Source organism: Rattus rattus, chromosome 8 (assembly GCF_011064425.1).
Source record: "Rattus rattus isolate New Zealand chromosome 8, Rrattus_CSIRO_v1, whole genome shotgun sequence".
Classification (NCBI taxonomy): domain Eukaryota; kingdom Metazoa; phylum Chordata; class Mammalia; order Rodentia; family Muridae; genus Rattus; species Rattus rattus.
The window spans coordinates 68,032,514-68,050,875 of record NC_046161.1 but is presented as its reverse complement, the minus strand read 5'-3'; the positions used below and the strand labels follow the sequence as shown (position 1 = coordinate 68,050,875).

The window sequence follows — 18,362 nt, the reverse complement described above, 5'->3', positions numbered from 1 at the left end:
AATCTCCAGTGTTGAATTCCGTGGACCGTATCTGGGATTGGATGAGTCCTGAAGGAATTACCACATTCTGATAAATTTGCACATGCATTCATTTTTCTTCTTTACTTGGGTTCTCATAATCAGGCAAGCAACCCTTTCTCCTGCTCTGAGGTGACAAGAAAAGAGTGAGCAGCATACCTTCCTTCTTTATTACTCATATTTAGTTAAAGTGGATTTGTAACACACAACTGTGTGGGGCTAAAGGGATGGCTCAGTGAATAAGAGCACTGACTCCTCTTCTAGAGGTCCTGAGTTCAATTTAATGGGATCTGATGCCCTTCTCTGTTGTGTCTGAAGACAGCTGCAGTGTACTCATATCCATAAAATAAATAAATCTTAAAAAAAAAGATGCAACAGTACACCACGAAACACTTGTTAAGTTAAACTGCCTGGACTCTATGTTCTGACCACAGTTGTCTCACACTATACCCACCGTCCTGCACATGATGTTCCTTTGGTGATAGGCTCCAAGCTGTAAATGAAGGGTATGATGTCTTGGGCCCTGCTTAAAGAGGAAGCTTGGTTTTAGTGTGCTTGTGCATACTGAGGGACATCTATCTAGCAAAGCAGAACTTATCAGATAATAGGGCTCGGCATTGCAGAACTTGTTTTTTTTTTGCAGGAAAAGTCCAATCTTCAATAAAGTCTTCACCAAAGAAAAAGCAGGGAGAGCTAGAGGTCAAGGGGGTGTTTTCTTCTATTGCAAGGGTCAGATCAGTTCCCAGCACCCATATGGGTGGCTCACAGAGGTCTGTAGCTCTAGTCCCAGAGGATCTGATACCTTCTCCAGGCATTGCTCTTATGAGGAAAACACACATAAGGTGTACACACACACATATGCACACACCCCACACACATACCACATACACTACATACATCACACACACACACACACACACACACACACACACACACACACACACACCTGCACATGATAAAAATGAAACAATCTTGAAAAAATGAGAGGGTCTTACTGCCTGAAAGCAAGGGAGAGAGCTTTCCTGCTGTTATGGTCTTTGTGTCTATTGAGGGCACTTTGTTCCTCGCTGACCATAAGGCTTTTTGAGTTTACATAACATAGTAAGTTCCACATGCTTTCAAAAGCCCACCTGCCAGTCCTCACTTTCGATCTTCCACTTCAACAATAAGGCTAAGCTAAGTTATAAAACAGCCAAGCTATGGGAACAAAACTTATCGACTAAGTCTGAACTGAATCTACACATGACATTTTCTTAGGAGCCGCATCCTTTCCTGGAAGCTAACTGCTTCCCGGATGACTCATGGAACTCAGCAACAAAAGAAAGTCTGAAAATGGACTCCCCAGTGAGACAGGCTGAGAGAAGCTTACACATTCACTCAACAGAGGTTTACAGTCAGCATATATGGTGGGTATATTTCCCAGTGATAGTGTATGTTACACCCACAAACTCGAATTCATGGACACAGACATGTAGAATCAGACACACACACACACACACACACACACACACACACACACACACACACACACACACACACACACACACACACACACACACACACACACACACACACACACACACACACACACACACACACACACACACACACACACACACACACACACACACACACACACACACACACACACACACACACACACACACACACACACACACATACACACACACACACACACACACACACACACACACCACATACACACACACATACACACACACCACATACACACACACATACACACATATGCACACACATGCACACACACACCACAGAGAGAGAGAGATGATTTTGTTATCAATATTCTAAACTAATTCTTTATAATATATTGTATGTCACTTTAGATGAAACTATAAAATAGTGTTAAATAACTTGTTATCCCTACTTCAGTCAGATTCATTATCATAACAGTATATGAATATATATAGTTATCTCTTCTCATATATATGTATATACGATGAAGATTTTTACTTGTATGGGTATATCCTTAGATAAATACATATATATCATACATATATACCCAAATATAAATTAATATACAGCCATTCATTGCTTAAAGGCAAATATTCAGAGAAAGGCATCCTCTAGTGTCAAGTCTTTCCTCACTAACCACCAAGGCTACAAAGTCACTGGGAAAACCAATCTTAAATCAGAGCTCTACAGCATGATGTGACATATGCAGAATGTCTACTAGTAAAACACACTTGAATTCAAAGATAAGAAGTCATTGTCACACTTCCATGTTGTAAGATATTTTTCTCTTAGCTGACTAGAGTGAGAACTCTGACCCTATAAGATATACTCATAAAGCAGTTTTATTTGTAGTCGCATATTTTTGCATTAAGATCCTCTTTTCTGCTTGAGTATCTATCAACTCAATATAAACTTAGACATATCTTGAAAGAGGAGATCTTAACTGAGAAAATGCCTGCATAAGTTCAGGCTATAGGCAAGTATCAGTCTTGACTGACCTGGTTAATGACTAATATTGGAGACCCATCCCATGTGGGGAGCAGATGGTCCTGGAATATACATATACACATATATACACATACATAGAAATAGACATATATACAGATATACACATACACATACATATCATATGTACATACACACACACACACACACACACGCACACACACACACACACACACGCACACACACACACACACACACACACACACACATATATATCCAGGTTGAGTGAGGGAGCCATGAGGAGGTGGCCAGTACACCATGCTCCTCCACAGCCTCTGCTTCAGTTCCTGCTTCTAGGTTCCAGCTTGAGCTCCTGCCTTGACTTCCTTCCATGATGGACTGTTAACTGGATATGTAAGCTGAACTTTCCTCCCCAAGTTGTTTTTGGTCATGATGTTTTATCACAGGAAAAAACCCTAAGGATGGTCAAATAGGATCATATGATATTAACGAGCTTCTGCATATCAAGGGAACCATCAGCAGTTTGAATAGACTACACAGTAGAAGGAAACCTTTGCTTACTATACTCCAGACAGTTAAAATCTAGGCCTCATTAATAACTACAAAAATTAAACTAAAAAAACCCAAAACAAAAAAACCAATCAATTAATAGTGAACTAGTAATCAGAACAGAGTTCTCAAAAGAAGAAACACAAATACCCAAGAAACATATGTAAAAGGTATTCAACAACCATAGCAATTAGGAAAGGGAAATTTAACTCATTAAAATCTCATTGAGATGAGATTCCACCTCACCCCAGCCAGAATGGGTACCATCCAGGAAACAGGTGATAAGTGCTTGTGAGGATGTGGGAGAAGACATGGCTTGCAGGTGGGAGTGTAACTGTTATGGACAGAAGTATATAGATTTCTCACAATTAAGAATAGAACCTAGCAGTGAACTAGACTGTTGGGGGGAGGGCGGCAATGGGGGGAGGGTGGGGAGGGGAACACCCATAAAGAAGGGGAGGGGGGAGGGGGATGTTTGCCCGGAAACCGGGAAAGGGAATAACACTCGAAATGTATATAAGAAATATTCAAGTTAATGAAAAAAAAAAAAAAGAATAGAACCTAGCTACAACATTCCTGGACATATACTCAAAATACTCCATATTCTCTAGAGAGATATTTACACATCAGCACTTATTGTTGCCCATTGACCATAGCAAGGAAACAGAAGCAGTCAAGATGTCCATCAACAGATAAATGGATAATGTGGTGCATATACACAATGGAGTCTTACTCAACCTTAAAGAAAATGAAATTTGCAGGAAAATGGGTGAATCTGTAAGTTATTGTGTTAAACTAGTTCAAGCAGACCAAGAAATACGAATACTGCATGATCTCTGTGACATGCAGTTCTAGCCTCAAAATTTTATGTATTTATATTTATGTGACTGTGAGTTATGAAGAGTTTTGAAAAGGGAAGAAGAGTAGGGAGAAAGTAATAGAATACACAAAAGTAGAAAGTGGGATGATTGTGACAGGCATGTATTGTCAATATCAAATGTTCAATTTTACCAGTAAAGACTCAGGAGCAAAGTACTGGGGTGAAAGTCTTCCAGCTTAGAGAGGCAGAGTAAGCACCCAGCTGTCTTTCCCCCTCAGTCAATGTCTCAAAAGGGAAAGAAAGCTCTCCTTCCCCACATCATTTCAAAAACCCTCAAACTGAATGTCCCTCCTTTCTACTTCCTGTGTCTCTCTCTTCATCTTCCTGACTCCCTAGAGGTTTTCCCCAATGTTCATTCCCAGTCAACTGGTTACTTGATCCAGCTCTTCATGTATGGTTGACTTTATTTAATCTTGTTTACAATAAACAGAAAGCTCTTGAATTAAAGGCGTGTGCTAGGGCTGAGCCACATCACAGCTAGAAACAGGTTTTTCCAGTAAACACCACAGTCCAGAGGTTCATAGTGTGGTCAAAATATACTGCAGCAGACATGTGTGGTCACGGATGAGATTGGGGGAGGGTGGGGTTGGGGAAGAGAAGTTTACAGTCATGGTGGTAAGATTTCTTGTTTTTATTTTCAACAACTTTTACATCATCAGCATTTTATACAATGAATATATAGTTTCTAAAGTTTGATGAAACATAAGTATAAAATTTGGGGGGCTGTTTTCACTAATTCCTGTAATAAATGCTTCTGATAGGTGAAGGTAGGAACATGAAAGTGGGAACATGGCATAGTGGCTCATTCCTAAAATTATACACTACAGTGGGGTGGGCTGAAAAGAGTCTGAGGCAGGAGGATTCCAGGGTAGAAACCAGCCTGGGCTGCAAAATGAGACCTTGCAAAAAAAAGAAAATCAGGGAAAATGTTTCACTGTATTGCCATTAAATTTTAAACTTATGAATTGTCTCTATTTCAGTACTTTTAAAGAATTTAGATATAGGAAGATGAGAGATGTTGATTCAAAAACAAATGAGAAACCAATACTTTAATGAGAGCAAGTTTCCTAACTCCACGTAACTTGCTGAGAGGAAGTGTAAAAGCCGAGTGTCTCATCCTATTTCTGTCTAGTGGGTCAGAGTTTGGGGAATTCAGCTGTAAGTTGAGACTGTAATTACTTGTTGAAAGGCAGCCTCAGAGTGGCTCTAATAGCACATTCCTGGCTGGTGATTTTTCTCCATCCCTGCCCTCCTGTGCCATCCTGAGTTGAAGTGAGATTGCTTACAATCTCTACAAGATACTTTAGAGTGCAATTACTATAGCAGAAAAGGATGAAGAATGGACCAAGAATATTCAGTAATTCTTCCAGCTCTATTTTGATATAATAGAACCCAACTGATTTCAATGCAGATGGAGAGAGAGATGCATTGGTTCATTTCTGTGTAACCCACCTCTCATTAGTGTATCCTCTCCTGGGTCCTGATGCCAGACTAGCTGAACAGTTACAGAATCTTGGTAAACCTTAACACATAGCTAGGAATTGTGCATATCCTCCAGGGGCATGATTCGAGATGGGGACCTTGCTGGCTATGGCTTCTTCTCTGAAACAGAGAAAGATGCTGAGTGAAGTGCAGGTAGGAAGTGCGTTAGTTCTACCTCAACTGCCAATGAAGCTTCTATTCAAACAGCTGCTCACCAGCTGAGATCAGGGGATGAGACTGAGCAGGAACATGGTCCATGGTCAATCAGGCTTCACTGATGTTGGCCTGATGTCCCGTTCTGAGATGGCCTTCTTTACTTAAAAAGAAAATTAACCTCTGATAATTTAGGTTAAAGGAATTTTTTGGTGGAGTCACGAGAGATACATATTTGGACATTATGCAAAAAAGTAAATCTAGAAATAATTTTCAACAGGAATATTTGCAATAAATAGATTAGTCGTTTTGGATGGCTATCAAAACACAATTGTCCCAGTACTGATTGGCTTCAGATATTATAGCTCCTATGAATTAAAAAACTAAGAGAATGCACAGAGAGTAATCCTGTTGTCTTGGCTAGTTTTGGGTCGATTTGACAGAACTTCAGTCATCTGTAAAGAGGGCACCTCAGTTGAGAAGATGCCTCCATAAGATGTAGCTGTAGCACATTTTCTTGCTTAGTGGTTAATAAGGGAGGGCCTGACTCATGGTGGGTGGTGCTGTCTCTGGGCTGGCGGTCCTGGGTTCTGTAAGAAAGCAGGCTGAGCAAGCCGTGGGAGTAAGCCAGCAAGCAGCACCCCTCCGAGGTCTCTGCATCCAGGTTCCTCCCTTATGCCTTGACTTCCTTAGGTGATGGACTAGAGTGTGGAAATGTAAGCCAAATCAATTCTTTCCTCCCAACTTGCTTTTTGATTCTGGTGTTTCATCGCAGCAGTAGCAATCCTAAGAGTATGCCTGTCAAGGAGTGTCTGTGTGTGTGTGTGTGTGTGTGTGTGTGTGTGTGTGTGTGTGTGTGTGTGTGTGTGTGTTGAGGTCTGTGTGTGTATGTATGTCTGCGTGTGCATATGTGTGTTTAATATAAAATGCATTATGCACTAAAGAACAACACCAGTCCTGACCTTAACAATCCAAATATGCAAATTAACCTCCCTCTTCCGGGAGGACATTACTTTTAACTACAGGACAAATGCAGAGCAATTCTCTTGGTTCATTTTTAATAAAGAGTTCCTGCAACAAAATATTTATTTTCTATTGCAAAAACGAGCCAAAAAATAGAAGCTCTGGCTAGCCCCCCAGGCAGATTGCAGATGGCACACAGCCACAGAGCTTCAGGCTTGTTAAAGTCATGCGTCCCTCTCTGTTCTTTGTGGAAGATGTTTTCCTTTTGCATGTGGTATTTCTCTTGTTTTCAAATTCTGTTCATTGTGTATCCTTATTTCCACGAAACACAAACCTTTGAGAGTCGAAGTGATGAATCAGATCATGAGTATAGACGGCACTCCACAGGCTAAGCCAACCTTAAGGAATGATGAAGTTCATCAATTTATCTTAGTTGTTTAAGATATTAGTAAACAACTGCCTGGACTTTTGTATCGTTAATCTTTTGACACTTTATTCTGTTAGAATTTCTGACTTAATCCTGAGTGGTAAGTGTATTGGCAAATGATGGCTTCGGCATTTGCCAAAACCCAAATTAGAACCGGGTTTGTATTTTCACATCAAGTTTCCTATGGTGGCTTAATCAGAAAAGAAAGTTATGAGGCTGGAGTGGAGCTCAGTTGGCAGAGAGCTCACCTGGCATCCACAGAGACCTGGACTCAGTTCTGAGCACTGCATAAACTGATCTACTTGACCAAACCTATTACCTTAGCACTGGGGAATTGCAGTGGGGGAATGTCTTAGCTAGTGTTTCCGTTGCTGTGAAGAGACACCGTGACCAAGGCAACTCTTATAAAGGACAGCATTTAATTGGTGCTGGCTTACAGATTCGGGGGTTCAGTCTATTATCATCATAGCAGGAAGCATGGTAGCATGCCAGGTAGACACAGTGCTGGCGAAGGAGCTGAGAGTTCTGCATCTTGATCCAAAGGCAGCCAGATTGGCCTTTTGAACCTCAAAGCCCCACCCGACAGTGACACATTCCCTCCAACAAGGCCACACCTATTCTAACAAGGCCACACCTCCTAATAATGTCACTCCCCGTGGGCAAAGCATTCAAACACACGAGTCTACAGAGGGCCAACGCTATTCAAACCACTAGAGGAAGGTAAGAGAATCATAAAGTCATTCTCAGCTACATAAGTGTTGTGTAAGACCAGAAGATGATCTATGATAGCCATGCTTCCACTTCTGAATGTGTGAGTCTATTACATATATAACAAGCAAACTTGGAAGAATAAATAGTGAGTCGCAGGGGAGAGCAGTAAATAGACACCGTAGCACCAAATGGAGGACTCAAAGCACCCAGCAGAGGAGACTGCAACAGCCTGATTGACAGGCCAGACAAAAAGCAATATTCTCAAATCCAGGCTTAGAGATACATAGCAGAAAATCAACATGGGAGGCAGCCCTCTGGAGTTCCAATCTAGAGTCCTAGGTGGAGCACAGTGTCTGCTCAGATGAGACTTCCAAGCAAAAGGGGAAATAGCAACAGACAGAGATGACATCATTCAATTAGGGACCACACTTATCCAGCGGAAAAGACTGCAGAAGCCTGGATTTCTAAGTCCAGAGCTCCCAACTCTTTCTTCCCTAGGCAGGTATTTTCATACGTGGGCTGAACAATGGTAACCTCTGATAGAAATGGTTCACCTGTTAGCTCTTCCCAGAATTCCATTGGTTTTACTCTTGATCTGTTCTTCTGTTTTCTCTCCCCCATTACAGAGCCACGAGGTCAACCTGACCCAGGCAGGGTCTTTGAAGGATACTTGACATGAACATGCGTAGATCTAAAGTGGGGATGGGGACAATTCCTCCCAGTCAGCCTTTCGTTGAGCTAAAACAGCACAGGAAATTTTATCAATATAACATATGTTACGATTGTGAATTTAAAGCTAGCCTGGGATACATAAGAACACCTGTTTAAAAACAGTATGACTTTATTTCAACAAGAATTCCAAATAAGGTCCCTTTAGGGACAATCTAGAGCCTTGATGGACCCATCCCGGTTTTCCCGCATTGTGTTGGTTTCGAGTCTCTGTAAAGTCAGCTCATGCTTATGACCTGGATTGAAATGGGAAAGCAGAAGAGGCAGCCCCAGATGGCTGCTGTCACTCTTTCCTCTAACGAGTTTCACAGCCCATTGCCCACCCCTACTTCATAGCTACACTGCACTTTCGCAGTCGTATCCTCTTTGCTGTGTCAGACCTCTCTCCTCAACTACAAGGCAGAGAGACAATGGCAGGCCATCGGAAGCGTTAGGAAAGGAAGATCTTATATATGCAAACAGGGTGCCTTTTTAAACCCATCTCTGAGTGTCACCTTCTGTATTCAGCTCTCCTACCCCTACACTTATCTAGTGACACAGTGTGCACCCCTCTGCTGAGATAGGTCATCTTCAAATGAAGCCTACTTCATTGTGTGTATTTCCAAGTAGAGTCTCGGGTATGTATAAGCATTTAGTAGAGTGCATCATTCGTCTTGTGCCCTAAATTAAGGGCACCTCCCCACACTCCCAGTGGGTATTTGTAGAGAAAGAAGAGGGGGAAACAATTTGTGATGGAGTGTATATGCTTGGCCCAGGGTGTGGCATTATTTGGAGGTGTGGGCCTTGTTGGAGTAGGTGTGGCCTTGTTGGAGTTGGTGTGTCACTGTAGGAGTGGGCTTTAATACCCTCACCTCAGCTTCCTAGAAGCCAGTACTCTGCTAGTAGCCTTCAGATAAAGATGTAGAACTCTCAGCTCTGTTTGCACCTTGCCTGCCTAGATGCCACCATGCCTTGATGAGAATGGACTGAACTTCTGAACCTTTAAGCCAGACCCAATTAAATGTTGTCCTTATAAGAGTTGCCTTGGTCAGGGTGTCTGTTCACAGCAGTGAAACCCTAACTATGACAGAAGTTGGTACCATGAACTGGGAATTGCTGTGATAGGCCTGACCATGTTTTTGTTTGGAAGAATGTGATTGGACATGGGATTTGTTTGGAAGAATGTGATTGGACATGGGATTTGGAAAGCACTGGAATGCTTTAAGTGGGGCTTAATGGACTATCCTAAAAGGAGTATGGAAGACTTTGTTGTTGTGAGTGTTTTGGACTGTGTTAACCTGGCCCAAGAGGTTTGTTTCAGTGGAGAAGAATTTCAGTATGTGGCCTACATCACAAATCAAACCTTCTCACTAAGTAAAAAGACTGGGAATAACCACGCAGGTTGCCTCACTGCAAATAATTTTGTTGAACAAATATTTGTATATCTTTTCCATCATGTATCTGAAGAAGCTTCCTAGTCAAGCAATTCAGCAGTCTTGGCATTTCTTTCATGGGAATTCACTCCATCCATTCGCCTCTAGATCCTGAGGTATACTGTATACATCTGCATAGACTCCCGGCTCCTTTGGACAGGATTGTATCCAGTGTCAGCAAAAGAATGGGGTCATCCCAGGAAGCACAGGCCTGTGGTCTTCTCTTTGTTGTGAGTTCAACGACTCAGGATCACTTTACCTATAGCCAAAGCCAGACAAACTGGAGGCATATTCTATTTCCTGGAAATTGTACCAGGCTTCCAGGAAATAGGCTCCAAGACCATTTTATAAGAATGCAACTACATAAACCTAAAAATTGTACCTCTTCGCTTTAGAACCTACCGTCTTAATTCCTCTTCTTCTACCTGATACTCAGCAGCCTTGGGTGAAGGAAGAGGACAGATTACTTTTAATATGATCTTTGCTACTAAACGTTCTATCACTGTCAGTGAGAGACCCAAGGAACCTGAGGAAGGAATGCGCTAAAAATGTCCTGGGGCAGCACTTGATCTCGGAAGTCGTACTTCGAATCTTCTGCTCTTACACACACACACACACACACACACACACACACACACACACACACACACACACACACACCTATGAATACCTGAGCAGCCAGCTTTGTTCAGTGCTGCAATGTTCCAAATTGCAATGTTCTCAGCCAAGGATGCAGGCGGAGGGAGCCTCTGTCAGTCTACCCCTTGCACCTCTTTCCGTAGTCTGGCTGTCTCTAATGTGAGTACTAATCTACTGTAACGCATGTTTGGAAGCGAAATCATTTTTAAAAACATAATACATTTTAAATTATTTCAAATGTCTCATTGGTACTTTATCAGAACATGAAGCCCACGTGGGCCGGCTGTTCTGCTCTGGTGCCTCAAAAGGCCTTGGCTCTCTGTCTTGTGGTGATTAAAATCTTCAAGCTCTGCCCTGTTGTCTCCTCCACAAGGTTAACTACACATTTTAGGTTTATTGCCTGTAGCTCCTTCATGCTTTAAAATAACCATTGTGGAACAAACACATGCGTATGAAACAGGATAGAAAGAAAGCTAATTTGTTTTTCTGGTTTTAATTCTGTCGCTCGTTCGTGTATATGGTAGATAAGTGCAGAATAATATGATTGATCTAAAGAGTGTAAAATCAAGTGCGAGGCACCATGGACTTCAAAATAGCTATTCTAACCACATGCTTTCACTCCTGCATGGATTCTAGATTTTGTATAAATGTATGTGTATATGACATAAAGGAAGCAGTAAGAGTATTTAGGGAAACAAATGGGAGGGTCAAGAAGGGAATGTTAGCAGGAGGGCAATGAGAGGGCACTGTGCTCAACATACATTATATGCACGGGCATGGGAATGGCCTTATATAGTCCAGTATGATGGAATAATAAATAATAAAGGGAGACCATCCAAATAACATTAAAGTGTTTGATGGGTTATTTAAAAATGAAGAATAAAACCATAGCATGAAACAAAAGGTTCAAGTCAGTTGCAAAAAAAAAATTAATTTATAAAAAATGAAATAGATCTCAGAAAAGGTGGGGTGCTGGCCAGACTTAATGAGAGAAATGAGAAATAGTGGGAACACATGCTAACTGTAAAAATGTAATGTCGGACATAAAGCAGAAGGGATTCTGGGAGGAACAATACACAAGCTCTCTGTCAGCACCACAGCTTGTCTGGAAGTCTAAGACTTGCCACATATGGAGATGAAAGGGAAATAAAGTCATTGAGATGTGCAGAGACACCGTGCCTGTCCTCTGCAGAATCCCGAGTGGAGTTACCAGAGGCTCCACACTTACTCCTTTTATTTACTCAGAGTCCGTGGATAGCACATTTGCCTTGGCATTAAGCATGGAGGGTTTGTTCAGATGGGTCATCTAATCTCACTAAGTCTCAACCGTGTCCGTCACAGTAATAGATGCAAAATTACTGACTAATAAGGGTCCGGCTGGGTGAGTAGATGAATGCATGGCTTGAGGACTTTTAAAATTTCATGTCAAAACAAAAGCAAAATCTCCAAGGCAAAAAATAAAGAAAGTTCACGGTAGAGATGCGGACAGTCATCTAGTGGTTGTGTTTCTAACCTGAAACCCCACCCTTCCCCCAAAAGTTAGAAATAGAGAGTCTAATGAGAGTATCGTCTCTTCTAATCTCACTACATTTATATGTATGTGCATTCACTTGTGATTATAATGTATACATACACATGCATTAGCTGTATAGAAATATAGATTATAACGTATTAATATCTATACATAATCACTACTTCTGTTTCTATGGATGAGTATCTTATTCCTATTTTTAATGGTTGAAAAAGGTTTGTTATAATTTTGTAAAAAGAAAAAGATAGCTAAACCCTCAGAATGAGACGGGGTGGTGTCACTTGTGGAGGAATAGAGCACAGTTTACTAGTCTTCATTATCTACAGAATCCCGTTTACCGCTCCTGCTGTTTGCAGGCGGACACAAATCTCAGATCTCCATTTCCTGACATGAATTCTGGTGATGTGCTTTATCAGAAAGTGATGACAGGGACGTCTGTATGCTTTTGCGGTGGTATCAGTGTGGCGTTTATAGCGTCATTTTCCCCACAAATGCACACTACATATCATTTTCCAGGACTTGTGCGCGCACATTGGTCCCCGTGTTTTGTTTTATTATATAGACATTTCCCCTATAGATAGCAAAGGCATTAACATCTTAGCAAACTTTAATGTGAATTCTGAGCAAATCACCAGACACTGCCATCCACACACCAGAGAGATGTCACTCTGCTGTCACTCTGTCTCGGGGATGTCCTTCTTGGTTAATTCACAGCTTTGTTTCCCACCAGCAACGCACGAAAGCGGATTCATTTTCCCTTCCTGATATCTCTACCATATCTTATTAACAAAATCTCTCTTGGATCTCTATATATTTCTAAGAATAATGAAAATCACATTTATGTAAGGTACTCTAAAGGGATTTTACTCTGTGAAATGTCATAGATTTAGTGAATATTTATTGTAAGTGACTGCTGGAGAGTGTCAAAAATATATTTCTTGAACAAATAGGCTGTAAATTAAAAATTATTTCGGGAGTCATATATAATAATAATTAATACGAATCAAACGCTGCCCAGCGCTCTGGTAACATTTATATACTATTTTCTCAGTGTTTCTACAAATACCTGCTAAGATGGTTACTCTCAGCCTCGGTTCCTAGATAAAAGATTCACGGAACTTGATTCAGACAGGAAGTAGTTCTCAACGCCGTTAAAACGAATAAACCATTTTCATATACTTAGTTGGGCTAAGTACCAATGAACCATTTTAATTTGCGCATAGTTTAATCTACATATTGAATAACTAGATGTACTTCAAAGTAAGTAAAATGTTGTATTTGTAATATAAAGAACAAACGAGAAACTTATTGTATACTTTAGAAAGTGGGGTCTCTGATAACACAACTCCACGATCAAATTCCTGAAGCCTGTCTCCTCAGGCTGGTAGTAGGCTTAGCAAGAGTGTGGGTGATTCAAAGGCAAACAGACACCAATTTTCTGATTCAAATATTTAACACATATTAAATATTTGTTAATATTTTGTTAATGCTTGTTTGGGGAAAGCATTGTTTTCCTTGTTTTTTTTTTTACTTTCTTTTCATTTATTTTGTGTGTATGAGTGTTTCCCTGCATGTGGACCATGCCGATGAAGTGCCCAGAGAGACCAGAAAAGGGCATTGGGTTCCCCAGAACTGGACAGCTGTGAATTGCCCCGTTGGGGACTGGGAATTAAACCTGGTCCTCTGCAAGAACTACAAGTGTTCCTAATTTCCAGGCCATTTTCCCAGCTCCTTCTTCACTTTTCCTATTCCTTTCCTTCTTTCCTTTCTTCCTTCCTTCCTTCCTTCCTTCCTTCCTTCTTTCTTCTCTCTGTCTGTCTATCTGTCTATCTCTCTATGTTTTTAGATGGGGTCTTCCTACATAGACAGAGTCACTGCCCTTGAATTCACGTCCTCTTGTGGAGACCCTTCATGGGTCAAGAATATAGGTGCATGCACAGTTTGCACATAGGCATGCCATACCATAAATGTTCCTCTTAATTGCATTGTATGGTTTTGTCTCAAAGACAAAAAGTAATTAATTAATTAAAATTTAAAAAGGAAGCAACATGACACTGTCAGGAATTGTTAAGTAAATGTTGCCCCTAGAGCTCATTCTGTAGTCTAGTAAAGACATGGGTGCTTTCCTATGTTAAGTGGATATTTAATGCATTGAATAAAATATAGAAACAGAAAAGTAGATCAATTACATTGAAATACAGTTTTAGTGCAGTGTAAATTGAAGTAATATTTTGAGTTTCTTTATACTCTGAATGTTATATATAAATGCCAGTGACAAAATACCTCTCTAATATGTTGTCTGTATGCAAAATTAAAGGGGAAATTGAAATAGTTTCATTTTGTTTTCAAATGTAAAATCAGTGATGCCCAGAACTCACGCATAAACCCCAGGTTACAGATGCCTGTGTAAGAGGGACTAGATATTGAGAGTCAGGAAGCACAGGGTTAAACCTGCTACCTCACTTAATAAGCTCTAGTCAGTGATCCAGAGCAAGGTCCTAGCTGATTCTCAAAGAATGGTTGGCCGAAGACAGAGAGCATGGGAAGAAAGTCCACAGTCAGGAAAGACCAATCGCACACCAGTGGGCAATACCAAGTAGCTTTCATCAACAAAAGGTGATGGAGGAAATAAAGACATTAGTGACGGACTAACACACACAGGCTGCTCTTAAATCACAGGGTTTTAAAATCAGTTTGATTTCTTAGTGTCTTCTATATATACCAGTGCTATGGTTTGGCTATGAGGTGTGTCACTGAGAAGGATTGTGGCCTGTGGGGACATGATCTGCAGCCAGTGACTCTATTGAGAAACAATTGGATCATTGAAACAGTAGTATCATCAGATTATCAGTGAGTTAATAGCTGAAGGGACTGTTCTTAATAGAATGTAAGGCCCAATGAAGCCAATGCCTTTAGAAGCTAGATCTTGTCCCACCAACTTTCTCTGCCATTTTCTCTCTTCTCTCTTCTCTCTGCCTCTGCTTCCTAGCATCTCTTAACTGAATATCCTCGCCTTACACTCTATACAGAGTGATGCTCATCCATCCCCTCTTAACTGAGTACCCTTATCCTGCATCCTCCACTGGTACTCAGCCTCACTGCAGCCTCAGAGCAGTGGGTCCCAGCAAAGACTGGAATCCATGAAGACCAAAGTTTATCATTCCTCCTTGAAATTTATCTTAGGCTTTTCTCTACAAAGAACAGAACCTAAATGATCAGTCACATACTCGTCTAGAACCCTGCCATCATTTCATACTCCGACCACTGAATACCCATGGCAATAAAGTTAGTTTATGGTTCAAGTGAGGACTTTCTAGGATGTAGATATATTGTCCACCAAAAAAATGTTGCAAATAGAAAACATGGAAATACCTAAACCAAGACCTTTACTGCTTGCTCGACTTGCTGTCTCAGCTACAGGCAATGGACTGGAACAGCATAGAAATTCGCCTGTCTGTTGTTTAGCTAATCACACTTTCCTCCCGTCTACCTGCATTAGGTACCTGTAACACCCATGGCTGGAAGGGGAATCCTCGTTTATAACGCAGTGCATATCTCTTTATACATTAGTCAGGCTTCCAGTCAGCCTCTAGCACCCTGTGCCCTGTATTACTGAAGCCAGCAGGCACTGACCTGTGCACATTTATTTTCAGTGAGTGTCATAACTCGACGGACCGAATCAAGGTCAGAGTGTGGGATGAAGACGACGACATTAAATCCAGAGTGAAGCAACACTTCAAGAAGGAGTCAGATGACTTTCTGGGACAGACGATTGTTGAAGTCAGGACTCTGAGTGGCGAGATGGATGTCTGGTACAACTTAGGTGATTAATTTTTTATGCCTACTTAAAAATGAGTTAAAACTCAAGAGTATCTGTGGCATGGATTATATTCTCTTATGGTTAAAAATTTAATTCTCTTGAAGGTTGTTCTGTTGACCTCTTAGTTGGATTAGTTTCATTAGCAGTGAAGGGTAATTATTAATTAAAATGTAGTATTGTTGAAAAATTAAATCCAAGATGAAAATAAAAACCTCAAAGAATCAACCGAGCATCTTCTCAGAGAAAATTTTACATCACTATTGATTTTAGATTTGTAACGTACAGCTTCAAAGACATTTGTCTGACGTTTGGAGAATTTGGAACCATTCTTTAATTTATTTTATTCTGTTCTCTAATGAAAAGATATCATAAATTATGTAGTTGCAGGGCTGGAGAGATGGATCATCAGTTAACAGCATTTTCGACTCCCTCATAGGACCCAACTTTAGTTCCTAGCACCTGTGTCAAGTGGCTCAAAGCTACCTGTAACTCTAGCTTTAGGGGTATGTGATACCCTTTTCCAACTCCATAGGCAACCACATGTGCATGGAGCACACTCACACAGGCACAGGCACATAGGTTGAAAATCAATATTTAAAAATAAATTCAAAAGAAAAATATTTATGTAGTTGGAATTTCTTTCAAATAGTGATATAAAACTGGGCATTCATTAGCAGAGCCAAGAAGGATTGATGTGGCTTTAACATGAAGCTATCAATCACTTTAGCTGACATGACATTTAAAGGGACTTTTATTCTGGAAGCGGGACTAAGACTTTTGAATTTGTCTTTTACTTGAATTGAAGTAACCTGGAGTCTGTACTGATGACTTAATAATAGTACTAATCTAGAGTTATCTCAGTTTCCATAAAAGATATGAACCGAAGATTGTTTAATGGCATCCTGGGAAAAGGTCAATTAAATTTTTGAGGACTGGCTGGTCATGAGAGCAACAGAAGCTGACATAGCCCCAGGGCTACAAAAAATTATCACTTGGTTCACAATGTACTGTATCTACTTACACAGCACTGGCTTATCCCACAAACTTTAGTAATGTGAGTTGTCAAAATAAAGTCTCATAGAGTTAATAAAACTCTACATTATGTAACTGCTTAAACAGGAAATTTAACTTAATCTAAACACAGGCGATTCAGCTATACTGGGAGTTCATTACTGAAAATAGTTGAAGAGTCTTAATTAAAGAATATTGGTACTTCTCATTATTGGGATCTAAACTGGAAACTAAGTTAAAACTCCCACATCTTGTTTAAATTATTAAATAACTTTACATATGAATCCGAAATGCAAAAAGAAGAAAACTTCAATTTACTCTGCAACACTCCAAAATCCTATTTTAATTAGAGTCTGGCTTTCGTGTGTTATTTTTATAACTGAATACCATAGTATTGAGCTAAAGCACGAAGTTATCTGTCAGATAGAGATTCATGTGTTTCAGTCTTTGGATAACACATACCTGGTTACAGACAGTTCGCTGAGAAACTTAGCTGTGATATTTGGTTAAATGGCTGCCCATCTTTGATGTGAAACTACCCTTTAAACTGCGAAAGAAACATGTGCGTGGTGCTCTACAGGAAGCTTTTTTCTTCAGCATCTTCAGTCGCTCAGGGGATTCTTTCATTTCTGATGTTTGCCTTCAGGGAGGGAAAGAGGAGGGAGAACGACAGGAAAAGAGGGAGGTTGGGAGAGAGATGGAATTAGTTTGCATTTCTTGGCTCTGTATAAAATCCTGACGTATGTTCAACCCTCACAAACAATTCGCTATGTCCTTTGTGGAAATTCTCTCCTTTCTCTTCACTCGGAATTCACCCCACCACACAAAGCAATGCTTGCTCCACAGTCCCGTGTATTCAAGCAGAGACAGTGGCTCCTGGGTTTGGGGGAGAGCCTAGCTCTAAACTTCCTAGCAGCTCTGGAAAGGGATGGTTGGCAGGAAACTCGCGCTGTGTATCTGACTTACTGCTAGCTTACAACTCTGTATATGTTAAGAGCAAAAGGTCTCCCAGCCAGGTCTGGTGGGCCAATATTGTCATTTTATTTCCTCAGAAGACAGAGGTAGGAGGATCACCAAACCAAAGCCTGCCTGGCCAATTTTGCAAGGACCTGTCTCAAAGTAGGATGTGAGAAACTGGCTGGGAATGTAGCCTAATGGTAGAGCTCTTCCCTCACAAGTTTGAGGCCCTGGGTTCAATCCCTGATCCTGAACAAAACAACAGTTTTGGGTATGATGTCCTAGCAAGTGGGCAAAACCCTAATGATTCTGTGCTGCTAATAAAAGAATTTTCATAACTCATTCCTGCTAAACAGCAAGGATGAGAAAGTCATAATCTTATGTGACTAAAAACACAGATAAGTAGGACTGGTGAGATGGGTCAGTGGTTAAGAGCACTGACTGCTCTTCCATGAGTTCAATTCGCAACAACCACATGGTAGTTCACAACCATCTGTAATGGGGTCTGATGTCTTCTTCTGGTGTGTCTGAAGACAGCTACAGTGTTCTCACATGCATAAAATAAACAAATAATTATGTTTTAAAAAATAACACAGATGTGTTTAGGAAATGGGCCAATT

General features: G+C 40.7%; 1 protein-coding gene across 1 annotated transcript in view; it reads left to right on the top strand.

The window, feature by feature from the left end:
• Window positions 1-18,362, top strand: part of Unc13c (unc-13 homolog C) — a 443,880-nt gene that overhangs the window by 207,099 nt on the left and 218,419 nt on the right. The window contains exon 10 of the mRNA XM_032910033.1: window positions 15,608-15,777. Within this exon, the coding sequence (XP_032765924.1) occupies window positions 15,608-15,777 (170 nt within the window). The remainder of the gene's footprint in view (window positions 1-15,607; window positions 15,778-18,362) is intronic.